Source organism: Callorhinus ursinus, unplaced genomic scaffold (genome assembly GCF_003265705.2).
Source record: "Callorhinus ursinus isolate GAN/ISIS: 27379988/994484 unplaced genomic scaffold, GSC_fseal_2.0 scaffold5, whole genome shotgun sequence".
Classification (NCBI taxonomy): domain Eukaryota; kingdom Metazoa; phylum Chordata; class Mammalia; order Carnivora; family Otariidae; genus Callorhinus; species Callorhinus ursinus.
The window spans coordinates 13,649,543-13,669,321 of record NW_027397067.1 but is presented as its reverse complement, the minus strand read 5'-3'; the positions used below and the strand labels follow the sequence as shown (position 1 = coordinate 13,669,321).

General features: G+C 36.3%; 1 protein-coding gene across 9 annotated transcripts in view; it reads left to right on the top strand.

The window, feature by feature from the left end:
* The window catches only part of ASPH (aspartate beta-hydroxylase), a 212,813-nt gene that overhangs the window by 27,847 nt on the left and 165,187 nt on the right, over positions 1-19,779 (top strand). For 3 of the 9 annotated variants that reach the window (XM_073892803.1, XM_073892801.1, XM_073892806.1), the window contains exons 2-4: positions 8,506-8,655; positions 10,173-10,217; positions 11,610-11,678. In XM_073892803.1, coding sequence (XP_073748904.1) covers positions 8,506-8,655; positions 10,173-10,217; positions 11,610-11,678 — 264 coding nt within the window. Of the gene's footprint in view, positions 1-2,561; positions 2,884-8,505; positions 8,656-10,172; positions 10,218-11,609; positions 11,679-16,434; positions 17,138-19,779 lie in introns of those variants that run through there. The other 6 variants (XM_025870635.2, XM_073892807.1, XM_073892808.1 and 3 more) reach the window with 5 other exon arrangements.

Genomic DNA, 19,779 nt, shown 5'->3' with positions numbered 1-19,779 from the left:
TGCGGGGAGGGAAGTAGTCAGTGTGTCCCATGAGCGGTCTGATGGATTTCCCCTGGTAAGTCTGGAAGCAGGTACAGCCTGGACTCAGTGGACTTGAGACTTGGCTCTTGTGGTCTCCAGTGGCATCAGGCTGATAATAATAGTCTCAGAGCACATGTTAGAAGTTTGGTCTTTGCCTGGACCTAGGAATTTGCTATTAGCCCCAGCAGTAATTACAAGGACTGGTTCATTTATAACTTTAGCTGTCATTGCTAGGGTTTTAACCACACAATTCGCTATATGCACATGAGTTTATTTTTAAACCTTTCATAAACATTTCCTGTCATAAAAATAAGTTGTTATTCTTGTTAAGTGGTAGTTACTTGCAATTCAGAATTTCTTTTTCCTTAAGGAATGGGATGGATTGAATGTTATTTCAGATTTATCCTAATCACCCTATCTATAATACACAGGTATGCCATTATTGTGATAATAAAGAGGGAAAACATTTTATTAAAAAACTGCAAAACTTGTAAAAGGTGAAGGAGAAGGTTGTGTAAATGTGTGTGCTTTGTCGAGGGGGAATCATCGGAGCTGTGTTAAAAAGCCTCAGGGATGAGGTATACCCGGATTCAGTAGGTGTGATTCCTGCCTCAGCCTTGACCACAGACCTGTAATTTAGGATGCAGCTGGCTTGACTCGGGCCCATAAAGGGAGAGAAGGAACCCCAGCAGCTCGGGCAGTCATGGTGGCAGGCCGGCGTCCTGAAAAAGAGCTGGGATTGGAGATGCGGAGGCTCGCGCGTGTGTCCTGATGGGTGCATTGGAAATGTGCTGCATGGATGACTTCAACAAACATTTATTTTGCATGCCTGGTTTGTGCCAAGACACATTTTCCCCCCATTTAATTAAATGTTTATTCAATGAAAGTATGTATAAAAACTTGTAAATCTGGGAACTCAACCATACATGAAACAGGATGACGGGATATTCAGTTTTAAACATAGACGTACAGCACAGCTATGAACTGTTCTTCCCTTTTCCCTTTGGTCCTTATTTCTGGCTCCTGTTTTGTCCTGTCAGACCATGTCCTGTCAGACCTGCACCTCCAACTCTCAACTGCCTAAGTGACCACTGGAAGGAGTCTATTATTAGTATAGAGAATATGAGTATCCCTACTTTGCACATCGTTTTGAGTAAATGGTTAGCATGGGTCATTTGACTATTCTGATAAAGAGACCTTGGAGACCCAAGGAAGGATTAATGGACACATTTTACTGCTTTCAGACCAGTGGAGGAAAGTTCAGGTGTTTAAAGCCAAGACACATTTTAAAGGCAAGGAAATTGAGGCCCCCAAAATTGTTGTCTTCCCCAAATCAAAGTTAGTGAAGAAGCCAGGAATCTAATCCAGGTTACTTAAGTCCGAAACGGGCTACCCCCCCCCCCCCCCAAGTGAATGTAGTGGCTTGGTTTCCTGTGGCCCTAGGACGGGATCTCTTGTCACTCACCCTCTCTCTGAAAACAACAAAACAAAAGAAAGCCTCCAAAATACTAAATTTGCATGATGGCGGGTCATCTTAAATCCCTGTCAACAAATGAGTCACTATCATGTAACATTTTAGCAAGCCCTAACTTCAGCGGGACAGATCTTTGAGGAGAGGAAAGGGGAGCGGGAAATGGCTCTTGGTCAGAGGACACCTAAGACACTTGTCAGTTTTGTTCACTTGGCCCCGATGCCTTGTTTCGCTCTCTTCCAAATCAAATATCGGGACCATAGGTTGCTGATTCCTCTTCAGAACATTTAAATGTTTAATTTGCATGTGAAGCATTCAGTTTGACCAAAAAAATTTAAACACTCATAATAAACAATTTTGGAAGGCTGCTGCCTTGCTCTGGTGGATACTGTTTGTGCTAAATTAATACACTAATCAGAGCTCTGATGCATTCTGTGAACTGCTAATCTTAAATCAGTGGATACATGGTAGTGGCATTGGGCTGGTTTTATTTCACAGAAGGGACTATTTGGAGGTGGGGCTGGAGGGAAGTGGAAAAAATCAGAATAGAGTTGTACACTCTATTTCCAGTACCTTCTCTGAGGTCCCGTTTCCTAGGTCACTGCTGCCATGCTGAAGGGTTTCTTCTTTCCCTGTCCCCTCCCTCGCAGCCTCTCTTCCCTCTCTTCCCTTCCCTCCCTCCATGCTTTCATTCTCGGCTCTCCCTCCTTCTCTCTCGCTCTCCCTCTCTTTTTACTTTTGCTATTGGAGGAATTAGACTTGGGATGGTAATGCCTGTGAATCAGAATTCCAGAGCATTAATTAATTTACTATTTAGTATTCGGTTTCACTCACACAAACTAAGTCATGGTCTTTTTTATGTAAGCATTTGATTAGATTCTGAGGGGCCAGATCAACCAGGTCCTGGGCGCGGGGCCACCTGTTACAGCAAGACTTGTTTCAGTTTTGAGTGATTTGGTCCTTGGGCTAAAACCATTGAAGCCTGATTCCAAGAAAACAAAACTGGCAGGACAATTTGTTCCATTTTCTTTTCTCCAGCATGCTTCATTTTTTTTTTTTTTTTTAGGGTTGGGAGTTGGGAGACAGGACCCACTGAAAGAGGAATCCCATAAGTGGGGAGAGAAAGGCTGTTGCATTGTTAGGGGAGCGTTTCAGCCTGAGTGATTAGCAGTATTTGGCCATGAGGAAGAGGCCTCTAAAAATAACTGGTGAGCAGAGTTTGCAGTCAGGTCCAGTTTCAGTTCTACAGGCCTTACCCATGGAGCAGTTGGCCAGTCCTAAGCCCTAGTAGGGAAAAGGGTGTTCGGCGTGCCTGATACCTGCTGATAGCGCTCTGATTTTTCTCTTCCTTCTACGTTATTCATGGATTGAAGAGACCAAAATGGCTGAAGGTAAAGGTGCATTTTTATTGTTTGGGTTAAAAGTGGTTTAGGATCTAGCTGGCAGATTTTAGCTTTGTTTTCAGTTGTGCACTCTTAAAAATACTTTTGGCTAAGTGCTTCAACTGCATCTTCTGCATTTTCTATTTTGAACTACTGGAGACATCAACTTCTCATGGTAGTTTAATTTTTCATGGAGTAATCTGTCTTTAATCTGAATGTGTTTTGGTGGCTTAACTTAGAATTTCTTTTAGTATGTTGTACCGTCAAAGACCACATTTTACAACCTTCAGAAAAATGTACAAGTAGTCCTCTTTGGTCTTACAATTACAGTGAATTTAAAGAATGGTGTGTATTCAGATCTCAAATTATGGGAAATTTAAGGCCTGTCTGAATCTCGTCTTATATTAAGGAGCACACTTAATTGGTTTAAGCAAAGCTTGACTCAGGCTTGACCATTTGTGGAAACTGACCTAATTTTTGTGAAGCGAGCAATAAATGCAAAGTAAAGACAGTAGGATTTTATTTATTTATATTTTTTAGTGTAATTATTAACTTCAAGTGTTTTTTTAACAATGTGTTGAATTTACATTCTTGTATATGTTTGTTTTTGCCATACTTTGTAGGGTAAGACTGTCTTTCCACTTATTTGAAAGTAAGGTAAGACTGTCTTCGACTTATTTGAAAGTAAGCTACATTAGCTCATTATGTTTTTGTTTTGTTTTTCAATTTGATTTGGTCTTTTTATTTATGTTTTTATTTGTTACATTAGATAACCCTACTAGAGTGGTAAAAACTACCACCGTTCTGCTGTGGCATATATATTCACAAACAAAACACCATCTCAAGACCCCAGATTTCTGTAGCCTTCCCACCCTGTTCATTATGTTGAAATTTTATTGAATACAAAAAAAAAAAAAAAAAAGACGTGTTAAGACAGCTTCCAACTCTCAACTGCCTAAGTGACCACTGGAAGGAGTCTATTACTCCAAGTATCCCTACTTTGAACATCGTTTTGAGTAAATGGTTAGAATGGGTCATTTGACTATTCTGATAAAGTGCCTCATGTCACCATGATGAAGAATTTGAGATATGTATCTTTAAGTTCTTTTACAAGACATTTCTCCTCTTTTCTGAGGATTATATAATCTATGTAGTGAGGTAAAATCAGCTGATACTTCTGACCTACTGTTAACAGTTCTTGGCTCCCAAATGGTGACATTTTGTAACATGGAAAAAATAATCAGTTTGAGGAGTTGCTTGACAGTTTTGTGTTTTTTTTTTTCAATTTTAAATGTGGGGTTTATGTATAAATATGAAATTACCAGCACAGTGCTAAGTAAAACTCATACATGGTTGATTTGTAATTCAGTTTGTTGTAACCCAGTTAAGTAATTGACTGACTCCTGTTCAGGTGCTGGGGTATATCTTTTATTTTCTTTTTCCCCAACCAAATAAATAAAATGACCTATTGTCCCTAGCCCACGTTTTGTAGAGAGGCACATTTCATTGCTCACTGTGTTGAGTAGTATGTGAGAACAGTTTTCTGATTTGGAGGTCGTTACTTTTGATGGGTCAACATGGAAAAAGATGAATCACATAGTTCTTGCCATATTCTTAATCCCCCTTAAAAAAATCTTCTTGATCTTAATCCCTGGGACTACAGGTCAAACAATAGTCAGAACATGAAATGAAGACTCTTAGATTTATTCTGATCTTAGGAAACAGGGTTAACTGCTAGGCATTCTTCCAGAATACCTTTGGAACAAAGTGCTGATTTCAGGTTTGCTTAGGGGGTTTTAAACTCTCTTGAAGTGTTTATCTTACTATGCTTTTTTCAGTTAATTGGACAAAAAATAATCTGCCCTTTGGGACTAGGTACACCATATTTACAAAGTGACATATCACGAGAGTATTATTTGGTGTCAAATAGCAAGTTCCTGTAACAGAGATGTCTTGGGAAAGATTCCTTTCTATAATTTACCGTTTTGTTCCGTTGTGGTACTAGTAAATATTAACAGTAATAAGATTAATGAAACCAGAGTAAGAATTTATTTGACATTAGAAAGGATGGATAAAATACTGCTACTAATTTCGTATTCTAGCTAAGTAACATTTACCCTTTTTTTGACATTAATCTTTTAAAGTGATAAATTTGTTTGATAAATTATACTGTAAATGAAAAACATTTCTGGATTTATTATGCCTTTTTTGCATTCTTAAAGAGTTTTAAATAATATTTTAATGACAAACTCAGTCTGATTGTCATCATTCCCTTTACTTAAAATTATTTTAAGGGCAATTTAAGATTATTTTAAGGATAGTTCAAGGTTTGCCTGCACGCATCAATCATAGATCACCCCCTGCCATTTAGTTTTTTCAAATTCTTTGCTCTTGCTGCTGGTTTTCAGACCTCCTACAGGCCTTCCTTCCAGCAGCACTTTGTTGCTTGAACTCCTATAGGTGAAGTTGTCTTTAAAGTATATTCTTTAGTTTTGTGCAGTATGTTAGGAAACTTGATCAAAGTTTTAGAATCATGTTCAAAACAAATATATGTCAATTCTAGTTAAAGGTATGTTCTTTACTGTGTTTTGATCCCCCTCCCCCCATCTCTGCCACGGTGCATGAATTTATGTAATTTAAAGAAAACTTTTTGTACCTTTTACTTATATTTGGTGTTGCAGGTCAGTAACTTAGATGAGTATTTGCTGAATTAACTCGGATAAATGAGTCTTTCCTTTTGAGAATCTTAGAAATTTTTCTCCTCCATTTCTGCTTTAAGAAAGAAACAGACATGGAGATAGACTTGAACTTTGAATTCAAATAATTGTTTCATTAGCTATTCCATTACAAGCTCCTTTTAAATTATAAATCCATGTTTGGAGGTAAATGGATATTCCAGAAGGCATTTTTCTTATTATAATTAGTATTCTGTATAAACAGGTATGTATGTATATATTTGTGTGCTGTATAAAAATAAGGATTTTTTTTTAAGATTTATGTATTTATTTGAGAGAGAGAAGGAGCGAGCATGAGTGTGAGGGGTAGGGGGAGAGGGAGAGAGAGAATCTCAAGCAGACTCTGTGCTGAGTGTGGAGCCTGACCCTGGGTTTGATCTCACAACCCTGAGATCATGACCTGAGCCAAAATCAGGAGTTGGTCGCTTAACCGACTGAGCCACCCAGGTGCCCCAGAAATAAGGTTTTTTTTTTTTGTTTTTTTTTTATACAGCATTGACAAATGTCTTCATGTTCACTGAAGTTTTAATAAATTAAACACATAACATTGCTAGTGAATCTCTGGTGCTCCCCTCCCCACTTTTTTCTTTTCTTTTTTAAAATTTTAGTGATGCTCTGTATTGTCCTTATAATTTTTATGCATAAGACACACAAAAGTATTGGAAATCATCATTTTCCCCCATCAACATTGCCAGAGTTTTCACAGTCCCCCCCCCCCCCCCCCCCCATGGCTGTGTTCGGATATTGAAACAGTGAAGCCTGTTTTAAGTGGATTTAATATGTAACTTTATAATCTATGCCCGGTAAGAATTTTTTTAATGTAAACATTATGATTTTATAAAGCAAGCTTTTTGGAGACTTTTAATAATAGATCATATTAGAAACAGATTAGATGGCCATATGTTATTTGGTGAGTATTCTTTTGTGAATTCACCCTGTGACTATAAATCAGGCCCTTTTTGATAGGTCTATTAATATTTAAAGAACATTAGAAAGGGAAATTGACTTTTTTGTTAAGAATGAAATTTGTCTCAGTCATATTTTTATAGACTTAAATATGGCTATATAGATAAAAAATGTATGTATTTGAGTGTATGCACTCACCTCAGACTGATTTAGTTTTTATGGCCCCTTTTGAAAAGTTGATCTAGTGATTTGTTTAAAAAACTGTATCTTTTTAATAAGAAGAATTTCATTTCATTTTTTCTTCCAGAAGATTTGGCCGTATATTCTTGATTTGAGGCACTGGATACTACTACCAGTATTCTGTAATGAGAGTTGGATTTAGGGGTGAGAAAGCCAGTTCTAGATTAGAGCTAGTGAGCTTTGTTAAAGTCATGTAATTTGGCCCACTCACACGGATCAAGGAACTCAGGACCAGAGAAGTAGGGTTAATTCCTAGCTCTGTCCAACTTGTGCTGCAGACTTGGAGTAAACCACATAATCTTTTTTCTATGAAACAGGGATGATTATTACTGTCCTTACCCTGGTGGTTCTGACCCAGGCACCACCCTTGTAGGGGACACTGGGAAGAGTTTGGGTATATTTTTGTTTGTCATCATCGGGGAACTACTTGCCTTCGGGACCCGAGGAAACCAGGCTGCCCTGCAGCGTGAGGCACAGTTGCACTGGATAAAGAATTGTTCTTTATAGACATCCAGAAATGCCCTCTTGAGATACACTGACCAGACCTTTGTGAGAATCACATGCCGCCATACACGTGGGGGCACTTTGAAGTACATGGCACATGCTCAACAAAGAGAAGATAGTGTCCTGCTATACTACCTGCTTGATAAACTTGTCCTTTTCTCAAAGGGCATTTGGGAATATGACATATCTTTTGAATAATATTTATTATGTTCCTTTCCAAAAGAAATTTGAATATGGTGATCCTTTCTTCTAAGGACAGCATTGACCATTTTCTGTCAGTGTCACTTGACGTTCATTATTTTTGTTTACTTTTGGCTGTAAGAAGACTATTTCCAGAAGAATAGCAAATGTGATAAATGACACTCAGTGGACTGCAGTATACAAAGCTGTTTCCTGCATTGAGATGGATTGTGAATGATGAGCCTTTTCCTGCTTCGTAGGCCCTGGCGGATCTTGTAAAGGAGGAAGACTCATTGTTGTACTATTTTGCTTCTCTTCTTCCCTGACCTCTATTTCCTGTAAATAGTCTCCTTCTCTTCTTCTGTCTCTCTCCGGTGAAGAATATGGAGCCATTTTGGGGGGAGATATTTTTGTGGCCATTAACAGGCTTTTTAAGATTCTCCAGAAACTGAATGGGTCAGAGAAAAGGATGTGGCCACATTTCTGTGTGATTTCATGAAGCTGTTGATACACGCTGAACTTTGGAGGAGGTTACATGTAAAGAACTTAAAAGGAATATATACAGATTACATATACTATACATATGATATCAGCCCTTTATTTTTAAAAAATTGTTAGCCAGTAAGTGGTTTTCTTTTTCATTACTAAGTCAGAGTTTTATATGTGTGGTGTTGAGTCTGAACAGAATCTTTTCTGTTTCAAAATCTTTATCTTAGGGATGCCTGGGTGGCTCAGATGGCTGGACGTCTCCCTTCGGCTCAGGTCATGATCTCCAGGTCCTGGGATCAAGTCCCACGTCGGGCTCCCAGCTCAGCGGGGAGTCTGCTTCTCCCTCTCCCACTCCCCCTGCTTGTGCTCTCTCTCTCAAATGAATAAATAAAAAAATCTTTAAAAAAATCTTTATTTTATGTAACATGTTTTGAGAATTTGAGTGAAAACTATTTTTGAAATGATTTACCATTGTAAGTACTTTCAAGTAACTGGAGAAATAATTCAGCAAAAAGAGGTGTTCACTAAGATGTCTTCTTCTATAATGACATTGTTCATCTGTTTTATTTTTAAACAGAGACAAAGCATGGAGGACACAAAAATGGGAGGAAAGGAGGACTTTCTGGAAGTTCATTTTTCACATGGTTTATGGTCATTGCATTGCTGGGAGTCTGGACATCAGTAGCTGTCGTCTGGTTTGATCTTGTTGATTATGAGGAAGTTTTAGGTAAGAATTTTGGTATTGTTTCTTATGTGAATTTGTAAGCATGAAAGACATCCTTTAGTAATCTTAAAGATTTATCATTATTTTTGGGGTAATTTCTGTAGCCTTTCAGTTGTTCTCAACAGTGTAGAAACAAAAGGGGATGTTATCAGGGTTACCTGGGAGTAGTGGCTTTTCAACTTCTTCAGACATAATCTGCAGTAAAAATAAAAAATAGGCATTTATTGTATGTATATCACACTGGAAAGTTTTATCAAACAGTACTTAACACTTAGGAAATGCAGTACTATATAATTTCTATTCCATCTTGTTATATTACGAATTTTAAACATTTATGAGCCACTGAATTTATATCAGGACCCAGTTTGCTAGACCCTTCCTTAGAGAGCATTTGGAAGCACGCCCCATTGTCTCTGTTGGAATGAATCAGTGTGTGTGTATGTGTATATGTGTGTATTGGTGTTGGTATAGGGGTATGTGTGTGTGTGTGTGTGTGTGTGTGTGTGTTGGGATAGGGGTGTGTGTGTGTGTGTTTGTTGGGATAGGTGCTGTCTGTATGCTATTGAGGAGGTTGTGATGTTATTTCTGATAGTTGTCTTCCTTTCTCCTTGTTTTTCCTTTTCTCTTCCCATAATCACTGCAGTTTTTCATGACTTTTTACATTAATGATTCTTTACCATTTTTGGAGTCATACTCCGAAGTCACAGTCTTTTTTTAAATTGAGATAAAATTTACATAACATAAAATTCAATATTGTTAATATGTGAAGATGTACAGTTTACTGGTTTTTAATATATTCCTCATTATCTAACTCAGAATATTTCCACCACCCCCTCCTCCCCTCTCCTGGCAAACACATATTTCTGTGTCTATGATTTTCTTACTCTTGACATTTCATATAAATGGAATCATACAATATGTGGCCTTTTGTGTCTGCCTCTTTGCATTTGGCATACTGTTTTCAGGGTTCAGTGCTTACTCCATTTTATAGCTGAATAATATTTCATTGAATGGATACTCACCACATTTTGCATATCCTTTCATCAGTGATGGACCTTTGGGTTCTTTCCACTTTTTGGCTATTGTGAATACATGGTCTTCCTCTTTAATGATCTAGTTGAAAGTGTGGACCCTGTCACTGAAAAAAAAATGCATGCTCATCTATATGTACCGTGTTGCATAGAAAACCCCATCCCTTCCATAAAGCCTTCTGTACTTCTGCTTTAGATGTTAGATTATAGCCGTCTTTCGATGGGGTGGGGGGAGGCAAAACACGCTTATGGATAATCTGCCGTTTGTTGCAGTTTTTCATTATTACTTAAAGGAGAGTGTCTCTGGATAGATGATAGAGTAATAGAGGAAGAATTTTAGTTTGGAGACAAACTTCTGAGTAGATCTGTGCTTTTGTTGACTTACGGCAATATGTTGCCAGGGAACATCTCTTAAACAGAAGAAGAGATTTGAAATGTTTGTACATTTAAGGGAAAGTTAACAATTTTCGTGTTTTTACATGCATGCAGCCAAAGCAAAGGACTTCCGTTATAACTTATCGGAGGTACTTCAAGGTAGGCTATTGGAGATGCGTTTTAAGTCTACTTGTGTTAGTCTCTAAAACCTCATCCTTATTCTGTTAACTTAGTTATCCCCTGCATTGGAGAAAATAGGTGGTAGGACCAACGTCTCCCTTTGTTGGTCAGAAAGTATGGTATTTTCTATCTTTTTTATGTTATTTGCGCTCTGTGCTATAGATGGCCTCCACCTGCAGATCAACGCTTCTTATTTATATTTTCTTAGCCATAGAAATGATAACTTCCTTATCTCTTCGTTATTATTTATGTTTATTTTTAATGTGTGTGTGTGCTTTCTAAACCAGACTTCTACATAGCTAGTTAACTATTTTCCTAAGTAGAACGAGGGCTCTGGGAGGGTAGAGATTGATCACAGCCCCTCTACTCCAAAAGTTCTGCCTGCTCTCCTGCAATGTTTTAACTTACGTTTTATTGAAGAGATGGTAGCAGTGCTGCAGACTGATTTTTTAGTACTAATGCTGTATTTATGGATGCTGTTTAAAATATTGCTCTACGTGATGTCTCCTCACAGCCATTGTCCAATGCTGAGTTCTAAATGATGCTGGTTTTAGAATGTTTTTTAGGGAATTGAATGTGTTTGATTCACATTTGGAGTACTAAACATGGCAGGGCTCCTAGATGATAAAGCCTTAAGATAACATTTTACTCTGCTTGAAGAGGAAAGGCTCTGAGAGTACTGTCTTCTCAAGTGGTCTGTTTTAAGCTTTTTTTTTTTTCCTTGATAGTAGATGGCCAGTGCTAGTTAAGTTTTAAGTGGGATAACTAAGTTTTCCTTTGTTGTTTCAGGAAGCCAGTTTTATATACTGTATTTCCAGAAGTCTTTTTTTTAAGTTGATTCATGATGTTTCTGTTATGAATCATTATTGTAAAATATAAAATTAATTATGCTCTTATTTTTAGTACTTATACTTGATGTTAATTATTTATATTTAGTGTTTATTTGAGGCTTGGTGGGTGTTCTTTTTATTTTGAATATTGGTGGTGAGGAACTTTCATACTGTAGAAGCATTACATTTTATGTAACTTAGAAATCAATAATGTTACTTATTTATGTTGAAATTTTTAACCTAAATTATTTTTGGCAACATAATACAAAAATTCGGCTGAAATGATTAAATCAGCAGATTGTTAAAACTTTAAGGAAAATATTATCTCAGTTATATTTCTTAGATTGTAAGGCAAACATGTCCTGAATCTATCATTTTTAGGTAAGATCTTCACTTAACACTGCTTTTCAGGATTCAGAGAGCAAAGAATTGCATTGATTGGTAATATTTATGGCTGATGGTCAGGACTGTAATAAGGGGTAACACCTTATCAAACTTGTTTTCCCTTTTCTTCCCATCCATTTTTTCCTCCCTCTTGCAGGAAAACTAGGAGTCTATGATGCTGATGGTGATGGAGATTTTGATGTGGATGATGCCAAAGTTTTACTAGGCAAGTAGACATGTTATTTTTTTGTTAGTGGTGATCTTTGCCTTGATAATATCTGTTTTCAGTCACACACATTTTATGGAAGATATTTCCCACTTCAGTTCTGTATTTCATTCTTACTGAAATGTTAATGGCTTAATTGTTTTTCCAGGCATTTATATTTCAGTATACTTTTATAAATGTATACTGAAATACAAATAAGAATATATAAGAATAAGAATAAATAAGAGATATAAATATAAATATAATAAATAAATAAGTATAGACTTCTTGCACATATGTTTTCAGTAAGCATAATTTCATATCTGTGTTCAGATTTAAAGCACTTCCTAATCTGGACTTAATATTTGAACATATAGATAAGGTACTAGCCTGTTTTCAAATATGGTAATTACAGTCATTCTTGAGCGTTAGTTGACGTAATTCACTTCCATTTGAAAATGTAAGTTTATAAAGGCTTACATAAATCCATTTTGAAATAAAAATTGTGGTAGCCGACGTTTTAAAATGTCCTGTGCCTATTTTAAAGGTAACATTAAAATATGAACTAGTAGAGTTTGGCTGGGTTTCTTTATTTTAGAAATCTTGAACCCTTCTCTTTCTACCACCAGAATTACCTGTCTTTATCATTGAGATATTTCTTATAATGTTATAAATATGTGATATTCCCTCATTTGTTTTAAAATGCTGCCTTCCTAGAAAAAACGATGTTAATTTTAATATGCAAGTTTTATATAATCTGGCCTAGTGAGATGTGTGTTTCTGCTTGTTAAACAGCATCACTTCCTTTGTTTTACTATGTAGTGTTACATGTATTAAAATTTTGTATACTAAAGTACTTAGAAAAATAATAAATATGTCATGGTAATATATACTGTACTTACTAGAGTAATGATGCAAAGAAATTCATCCTAGACACACAATTTTGTGTTTGTTTTATGGATATGAAAAAAATGGGAGGGTATCACATCTATAACCAATGGAATAGTTTTAGGTAGATTAATCTTAACCTCCTTAGAAAACAGTAAGTTCTAAATATGAAAAAAGTGTTTTAGTTGTGATTAAATGTAATTTAGCTTCTTAATTTTGACCTTAGTTTATGTTTTCATATACTTCTCAATGGGAATTATATTTGCTACTTAACAGTGGAAGTTTACTCTCAATGAAATTTTTTTCCTCTCTTAACCTTAATGGAATTTTCTATATAATTTTGTCATTACATTTTTTCTAATTTTTTATGGCTATAGTAAGTTTAAATCTAAATTTTTCTATGGATATAGTAAATCCTCAGAAGACTATAATCCTAGACATGCAAAAGAAGTAAAATGTATAGAATTTAACCTATCACAATGATGCTAATTTGCTTGCCTATAAATGGTTTATTACTCCATTGTATTACTTTACTTTAAATGATGGATTCTGAATAGTTATCATTTTAAAGATAATTTCCTGTGGGCCATGTTTCCTTATTTTTAGAAATAATATTACTTCTCATCTGCTATATTTTGTTGGGGTTTTTTTTGGCTTAAAATCAGCTATGTGAAAAAAAATAAAATCAACAATGTGGTCTGTCAGATAGGAAATATCAACTATTAAAAATTAAAATGTTATTTCTTCTATAGAGCACACTGATTTCTATAGCAAACTTACATTAATAACTTGATTTTTAGTATTTTAGATTGCAAGAGTTTATTTCCTGTAAGGTTTTTAAGCAAACATTAAGAGGCTAATTAATTGAAACTTAAAACATTGCCATTTGCAGTAGACATTTATTTGGTATGGGCAAATCATAACTTGTTCCTTTTACAAGAATTATATATTTGGAGGTAGAACCAAATTTGGTGAATCTCAGAGTTCATTTTGGTAATTTGACTATTAAATGCACAAAAGCTAAAATAAAGGATTTTACCATGTAAAGGTACTAATTCATCATTAGCTTATGGCTTTGCAGTTAGCCAAAACAAACCAAATGTGAGCTGTCAGGCTCACTTACGTCCTCTGACCTTATTTCTATAGTGATTGAATTTTCTGCCTGAAATACAAGCTTGACTGGAATTGAATTCTATGACTAAAGGTCTTTTTTAGTTTTGTGAGATTATTGTAGTTTAGTTGTGCCTCTCTTAACTGGCAGGTGGTTGCAAAGAGCCTGGTGAGATTCTTGGGGTACAGAGACATTAATGGGCTCTGTATCTTCAGGGAGAGGTTATGGGGGAGCAAATTCAGTGAGTGTGTACCCAAAAAGAAGCCAGGCTTCCTGGGTGTACTCTCGTTGGAGAGGCAGCTCAGGGGTGAGGGTTTGGGTTAAGGCACCAGGAAACCAAAGGGCAGATGCAGGTAGGAAGCTAGAGATTAGGGGAGAGCTTGTAATAACAGTTGAAATATGCTCAGCTTTCATAGGTTTGGCATTTCTTTCATAAGTATTTCTTTCTACATTCTTAAATTTGCATAATCTAAATCATCCATTTGAGGAAGTGTACACTTCCATATTTACATTGCACATTTTAAGATTTGGTTTTTCTTGCGAAATACAAAGAGAGAATGAAATATGTGTGAGTAAATCAAGATATTCTGAACAGCCATCATTAGTTTTATTTCATTGTTTCTGGCCATGGCCCTTATGATATACTTCGAAAATGTTCTAAGCCTTTCCCAGTTTACATAGCTTCTTCCTACTTTTGTGGCCAAATTACTTGGAATAAATTATCCTTGATGTCGGCTTGGATTATTGAAAACTACATTGCTGGAAATTGTATTCTTTGGAAACTTGTTTCCCGAATAAAATCAACAGGAAGGTGGTCCAAGGACCACTTGCTAAGAGTAACATCCCTTCAGAGTAACGCCACCTAAGGATTGCATGATTGTCCTTTTGTCCGTGACTAGCACCTCGCTGGCTCCATATCTGGTATGGCTGGAGAACATAGGGGAGGCCAGTCAGCAATTCCTAGAGCCTTGATAAGCATTTGTAGACTGGACAGACGCATAAGTGAACTAGATCTTGCCCACTCAGAGGTGCTCACACCCTGCCCTTGGGTTCGGGCCTGCTCTTAGAGGCTAAGGAATTAATATACCCAGAATATTTCCTTTTTCTCTTTGGAGTAATATTTTTGTCTAAAGAACCACAGGAAGGTTGTTGCATAGTTGGGTCTATAGTTTGTTCAGGTACTTTTGCATATTTGTTGAATACGTCAGCTTGTCGTACTGAAGGCTGGTAAAGTTTTATATTTTATATTTGATACTTCCAAGTACTAATACTTGAAAATGGAGAAAAATAAACATGTTTATTAGAAATATACAGCTATAGTGTTTAAAGGCAGGAAGAAGAAACAGTGTTATTCCCACAGAGATTTCAGCGGGAATACAGATCTCCTCTGTTCATAGCACTTGTCAACTGTTAGATTCAGTGAAAAAATATTCTAGTTGTGTCAACAAGTAATTGAAATACCAAAAATACTAACTGCAGTTTGTTTTCTCCCCCTGACCTCCACCTATGAACAATGATATGATGTAGTTCTTCTGGGCAATGAAGTGGGGAAAATACACTGTACACTTTAATATTTATGCTAGCTGTCTTGCTGTTCTACCTTCCCTGCCCATCTTGATTCCTGGCTGTTATGTTTACGTGGAGAAATGTTGAGCTGCCAAAGCCCAACCTACTGAATGAGGGTGGTTAGCATCGGAAAAGCTCTCGAGTCATGGATGTTCACATTTCTTATAGCCAGAACTGTCTATCCTGTGTTTTTTCTCTTTCAGAATTACGGGTCTTCTTTTATAGGGTGTGGCAGTATTGGTGGATTTTGGTATTTACTGGGCTGAGAGAGATTTCTTACCCAAAACCAGTTCTAAACAGGAAAAAAAAAAAGGATAAAACCAATATATACTTTGTTCTCTTTTCCATCGTGATGGCCTGTTTTGGGACTAATACTTAAACAACAGGAGTCACGGGTCTTTACAGTAGAAGCTAATTTCTGGGGCTTATGGGAAGAGGACTTCAAATATTCCTGTTGCAAATGACTGGCTGGGGCCTTGATCAAATTTAATATTGGTTAGCAGAGTGAATTATTATTAATAGCTGACTCTTATTATTGGTCAGAATTATAGGACCATGAGTAAGTAGCCAGAGCACTGTAAAGCTAACATTTGGTAATGTGAACATTTGATTATCTGATATAATTTGAATAAATTATGTTCATCTGTGGATGCTATAAACAGTAATCTTGCTAGTCATATTAACCCCAGAGTTTCTTAAGTAAACTCTAGGTCCGAAGGGGAAAAGTGTGAGGAAATGAACCTTTTTATTTTCTTCAATGAATATTTATTGATACATGTAAATGCTTGTATAATCAACTCTCGATAATATCTGGTTGGTAAATCAGCAAATGTGGAGGCTGTCAGAAGGATCTGTCTTTTTACCCTCTATTACTTTTGTTCGTTCTTCCCATTGACATTAATCAGTCGATTTTGGCTAACACAGTTTTGTGTTTGGGGCTCTAGATTCTCTAATGAGAGAAAGGCAAACCTAGTTAGGGGCTGGTAGGAATGGTTGAGGATTGGTCAAATTGTGCCTTTCCTGTAGTACATGATTGAGAGTTGATTGTAAGGTGTGCATCTTTATCAGTTTCTTTGTTTTCCGAAGTATCTTTTCTGTTAACTTCTGTGACCATGATGCACATCCTTTTTGAGATCACTCTTCCTCAACTTCTTTTTTCCACCTAACTGCTCTCCTTATTTTCTCTTTCTCTCTTCCTTTATTCTTATGTAGGCCTGACCAAAGATGGCAGTAATGAAAATATTGATTCTCTTGAGGAAGTCCTTAATATTTTAGCAGAGGAAAGTTCAGATTGGTTTTATGGTTTCCTCTCATTTCTCTATGATATAATGACTCCCTTTGAAATGCTAGAAGAAGAAGAAGAAGAAAGCGAAACCGCAGATGGTGTTGATGGTACGTCACAGAACGAAGGGGTTCAGGGCAAGACTTGTGTCATTTTGGATTTACATAACCAGTGACTTTGATTCAGGGACTGAAGTCATTGGCTTATGAAAACCCGAAGCAGTGTCCTGTTTCTTTCCTTTGCTCACCCAGGGCTTCACGAGCAGTGGGGCAGCTATGATCCAGCAGTACAAGGCAACATGTGATCTTTCTCCCCAGTCCAGCTCCTAGCTAGTCCGTTGCTCGGCTTCCCCACTTCTAATGAAGAAAGGGGCACTCCTCGTTCTTGTAGTAGTCTGCAAAATGCATTGAGAATGATGTTCTTGGTGGTATAATTGGTTTCTGTATCGTTTTGTTTCAATTTATGTTGTATTCACTGAACTGAATTTAGAAACTTCACAGCACATTGTTTTGTGATTAACCCTTGATGCTTGTCTTTCTAACACACTATTAATTGAGATGATTATAATGGACTTGATTATAAAAATGTTTCCAGCATGATTCATAAATTAAATGATTCTTTGTTGATCTTTAACATGACTGGTGTGTAAAGTGATGGTTCTTTAACACGCTGATATTTTTTATTGTAATTTGTTTAGGTTAACTGATTTGTCAGATAGGTTAATACAAATTTCAGTGTAAGATTCTGTATTAATGGTGCTTTTAAAATAATTTGAAAACAACCCCATGTTTTTGCCTTAGGGTAGTGAAATTATTGTATTCAGATAGTAGTAGGTCTGAATATTTCTGTATGAAAGCAAAATTTATTTTTAATTTTATTTCCAAATATACATCCAGAGAAAGTAATTTGTATTTTTTTTAAGCAGGGATATTACACAAGAGGGAAAATGTGAATATGTATCTTAAATAATGCTGTACATATTAAAATTATTCATCCTAAATCAGTCTTTTTCCATTTTTTCCTGTATTTTCTTATTAAGTGGCTTTCACCTTTCGCTTAGAGGTAGAATATGATTTTTAGATGTATAAATTAAATTTACTAAAGTGATAATTCTTTTCAGGAAAATACATTTTTTTTTGCCATTAGAAGACCTTAAAAACATTTTTGAATCAGTTCATTTAAAATGAGTTTGCTTCAGTAATAGCAAAAGGAATTGTATTAGCTGTTTATAACATGCATTCATAAAATGAGATTTCATCTGTTTCCTTACCACTTGAAAGTGATTAGGACCTCTGGTTTCTGTTACCCTTTTAGGGAGTGGTGTTTCGTGTTCTTAAATCTGTTCGACCTTCTATGAAACTTAACTTGGCTTTGATTCCTCATAGAGCTTAAAATTCAAATGTTTCTATTTTTTAACATTTTATTTATTTAACTCTAGTAATTTCTCCTTTTCGAATATTCATTCCCTATGTTTTCATATGTAACCAAATTGCTTTCAGTAAGTGGAGAAGTCACCCATTTTTTTCAGAGGGGAACATGACAAATTTAGTTTCTCTGCTGGAAATCAGGATCCTAGGCTATCCAGCTATTTATAAGTAGGTATCACAACTTAGCCATAGCCAGAAAGTTAAAAGTATCAAATCAGAACACAGGAAACTTCCCCCTTTACCCACCATTTACATGTGTCCGAAGAAACTGTGCAATTTGCTCATCTTAAAAAGCATTATTTTAAAGCTACTTTTGCATATGGCTGCACACATTGTATACATCGGACAGTTGATCTCCTAAAGCTTACATGGCTAGTAAAACTCTAGTAGTATTTCCCTAATTAATCAGGGAATATGTTTCATTCTGTTCATGTTTCTGACAGTGAAAAGCTTCTGATTTTGAAATGTTAATATCCTGGAACACATTAAGTATAATTTTAATAATGTGCTTTTTGAAAGTTTATGCCGTCTTTGTCCATATTGACTACGTCTTCCACTTTGAGTTGGAGTACTGTGAAATATCAACTTTCATTAGGTTTAAATGAAAAACAATCTTGGGCCTCGCTCTCAACAAAATTCATGTAGCCAAGTGTCTGAGATGTATTTTTTAAAGCAGTCTAATTTTTCCGTGCTTCATGACTACTAACTCTGGAAGATGTGTGATCCGTTCGAGAAGTAAATGGATTAAATTTGTGTGTTAAAGCGTTTGCAATCATTAATTTCTCTTCAGGCTCTTTTTTTGTCATGATAATGATACTAATGCACGTTTTATGTACAGAAATTAATTATGCTTTATTTTTGTAAGTGAAAAATAAGGATGTGAGGAGATCATTTTCTATTTATCTAATACCCCCTTTAGTCAGCCCTGTTGAAACGTCTCTGACGAAGGTAAAAGGTAGGGAGCTGGTGAACCCCTGACTTCTGTGACTTCCTTCAACTTGTGGCTAAGGCTTGTTTTGGTGAGAAAAAAATCAAGTTGTTTGCAAAACTAGTGTAGAGTATTTTGAAGCTGATCAAAATTACTTTGCTTAAATTTTATTTATTTTATCTTGTTATAATTTTTAATCTTTCTAAGGATTTATTGTATAATTTTCTGTTTCATAGTATAAATATTTCCCTAGCTTTATGCCTTCTACGCTTATTAAAAAGGCAAAATTGTATTCTGTACATTTGAATATTTATTTGTAGTTAAACGGATTTTGAGTTGTATCACATTTACTCTGCTGTTCTAACTTCAAATACCCAGAGGAACTTGGCAGCGTGAGCTCCGTATTCAGATGTAGTCTTGTCTCCTCAGAGCTGGCCTGCTTGTTTCTTTAGACGCACTGCCATTTGTCCAGTTGGGTTCTCTGAAGTTTGGCTCAAAAACGAGGAAGTCGCCCTCTGGGGATTTCTTTTCTGCACTGTAGCTCCTTTCAGCCCCGATTGTCTCCGGGACATGACTGGTGGGGTGTCAGTCAGTGGGAGAACCATCTTCTGGGTGCTGGTCATATCGAATCCCTGAGGTCTTGCCACCAGCTTGCTGCCTGGGAGAATCGCCCAGATGCCTCGGGCATAATGGAATGCTGAGTGATCCTGCCTTTTTATCTTGTACTCGATTCTTTCTTCTAGGAACTTAACCGGCCTGTCTCATAGAGCTGTATCCAGACATGTAAGAAAACTTTCCTGCTTGAGTTCTGGTTTATTTTTATTTATAGTTAGCTAGACTGAATAAGAATGTTTTCTGTGTACCCTGAAAAAGCTTGGGAGATTTCTCAAAAGTAGCTGTAGGCATAGGCAGGTATTCTT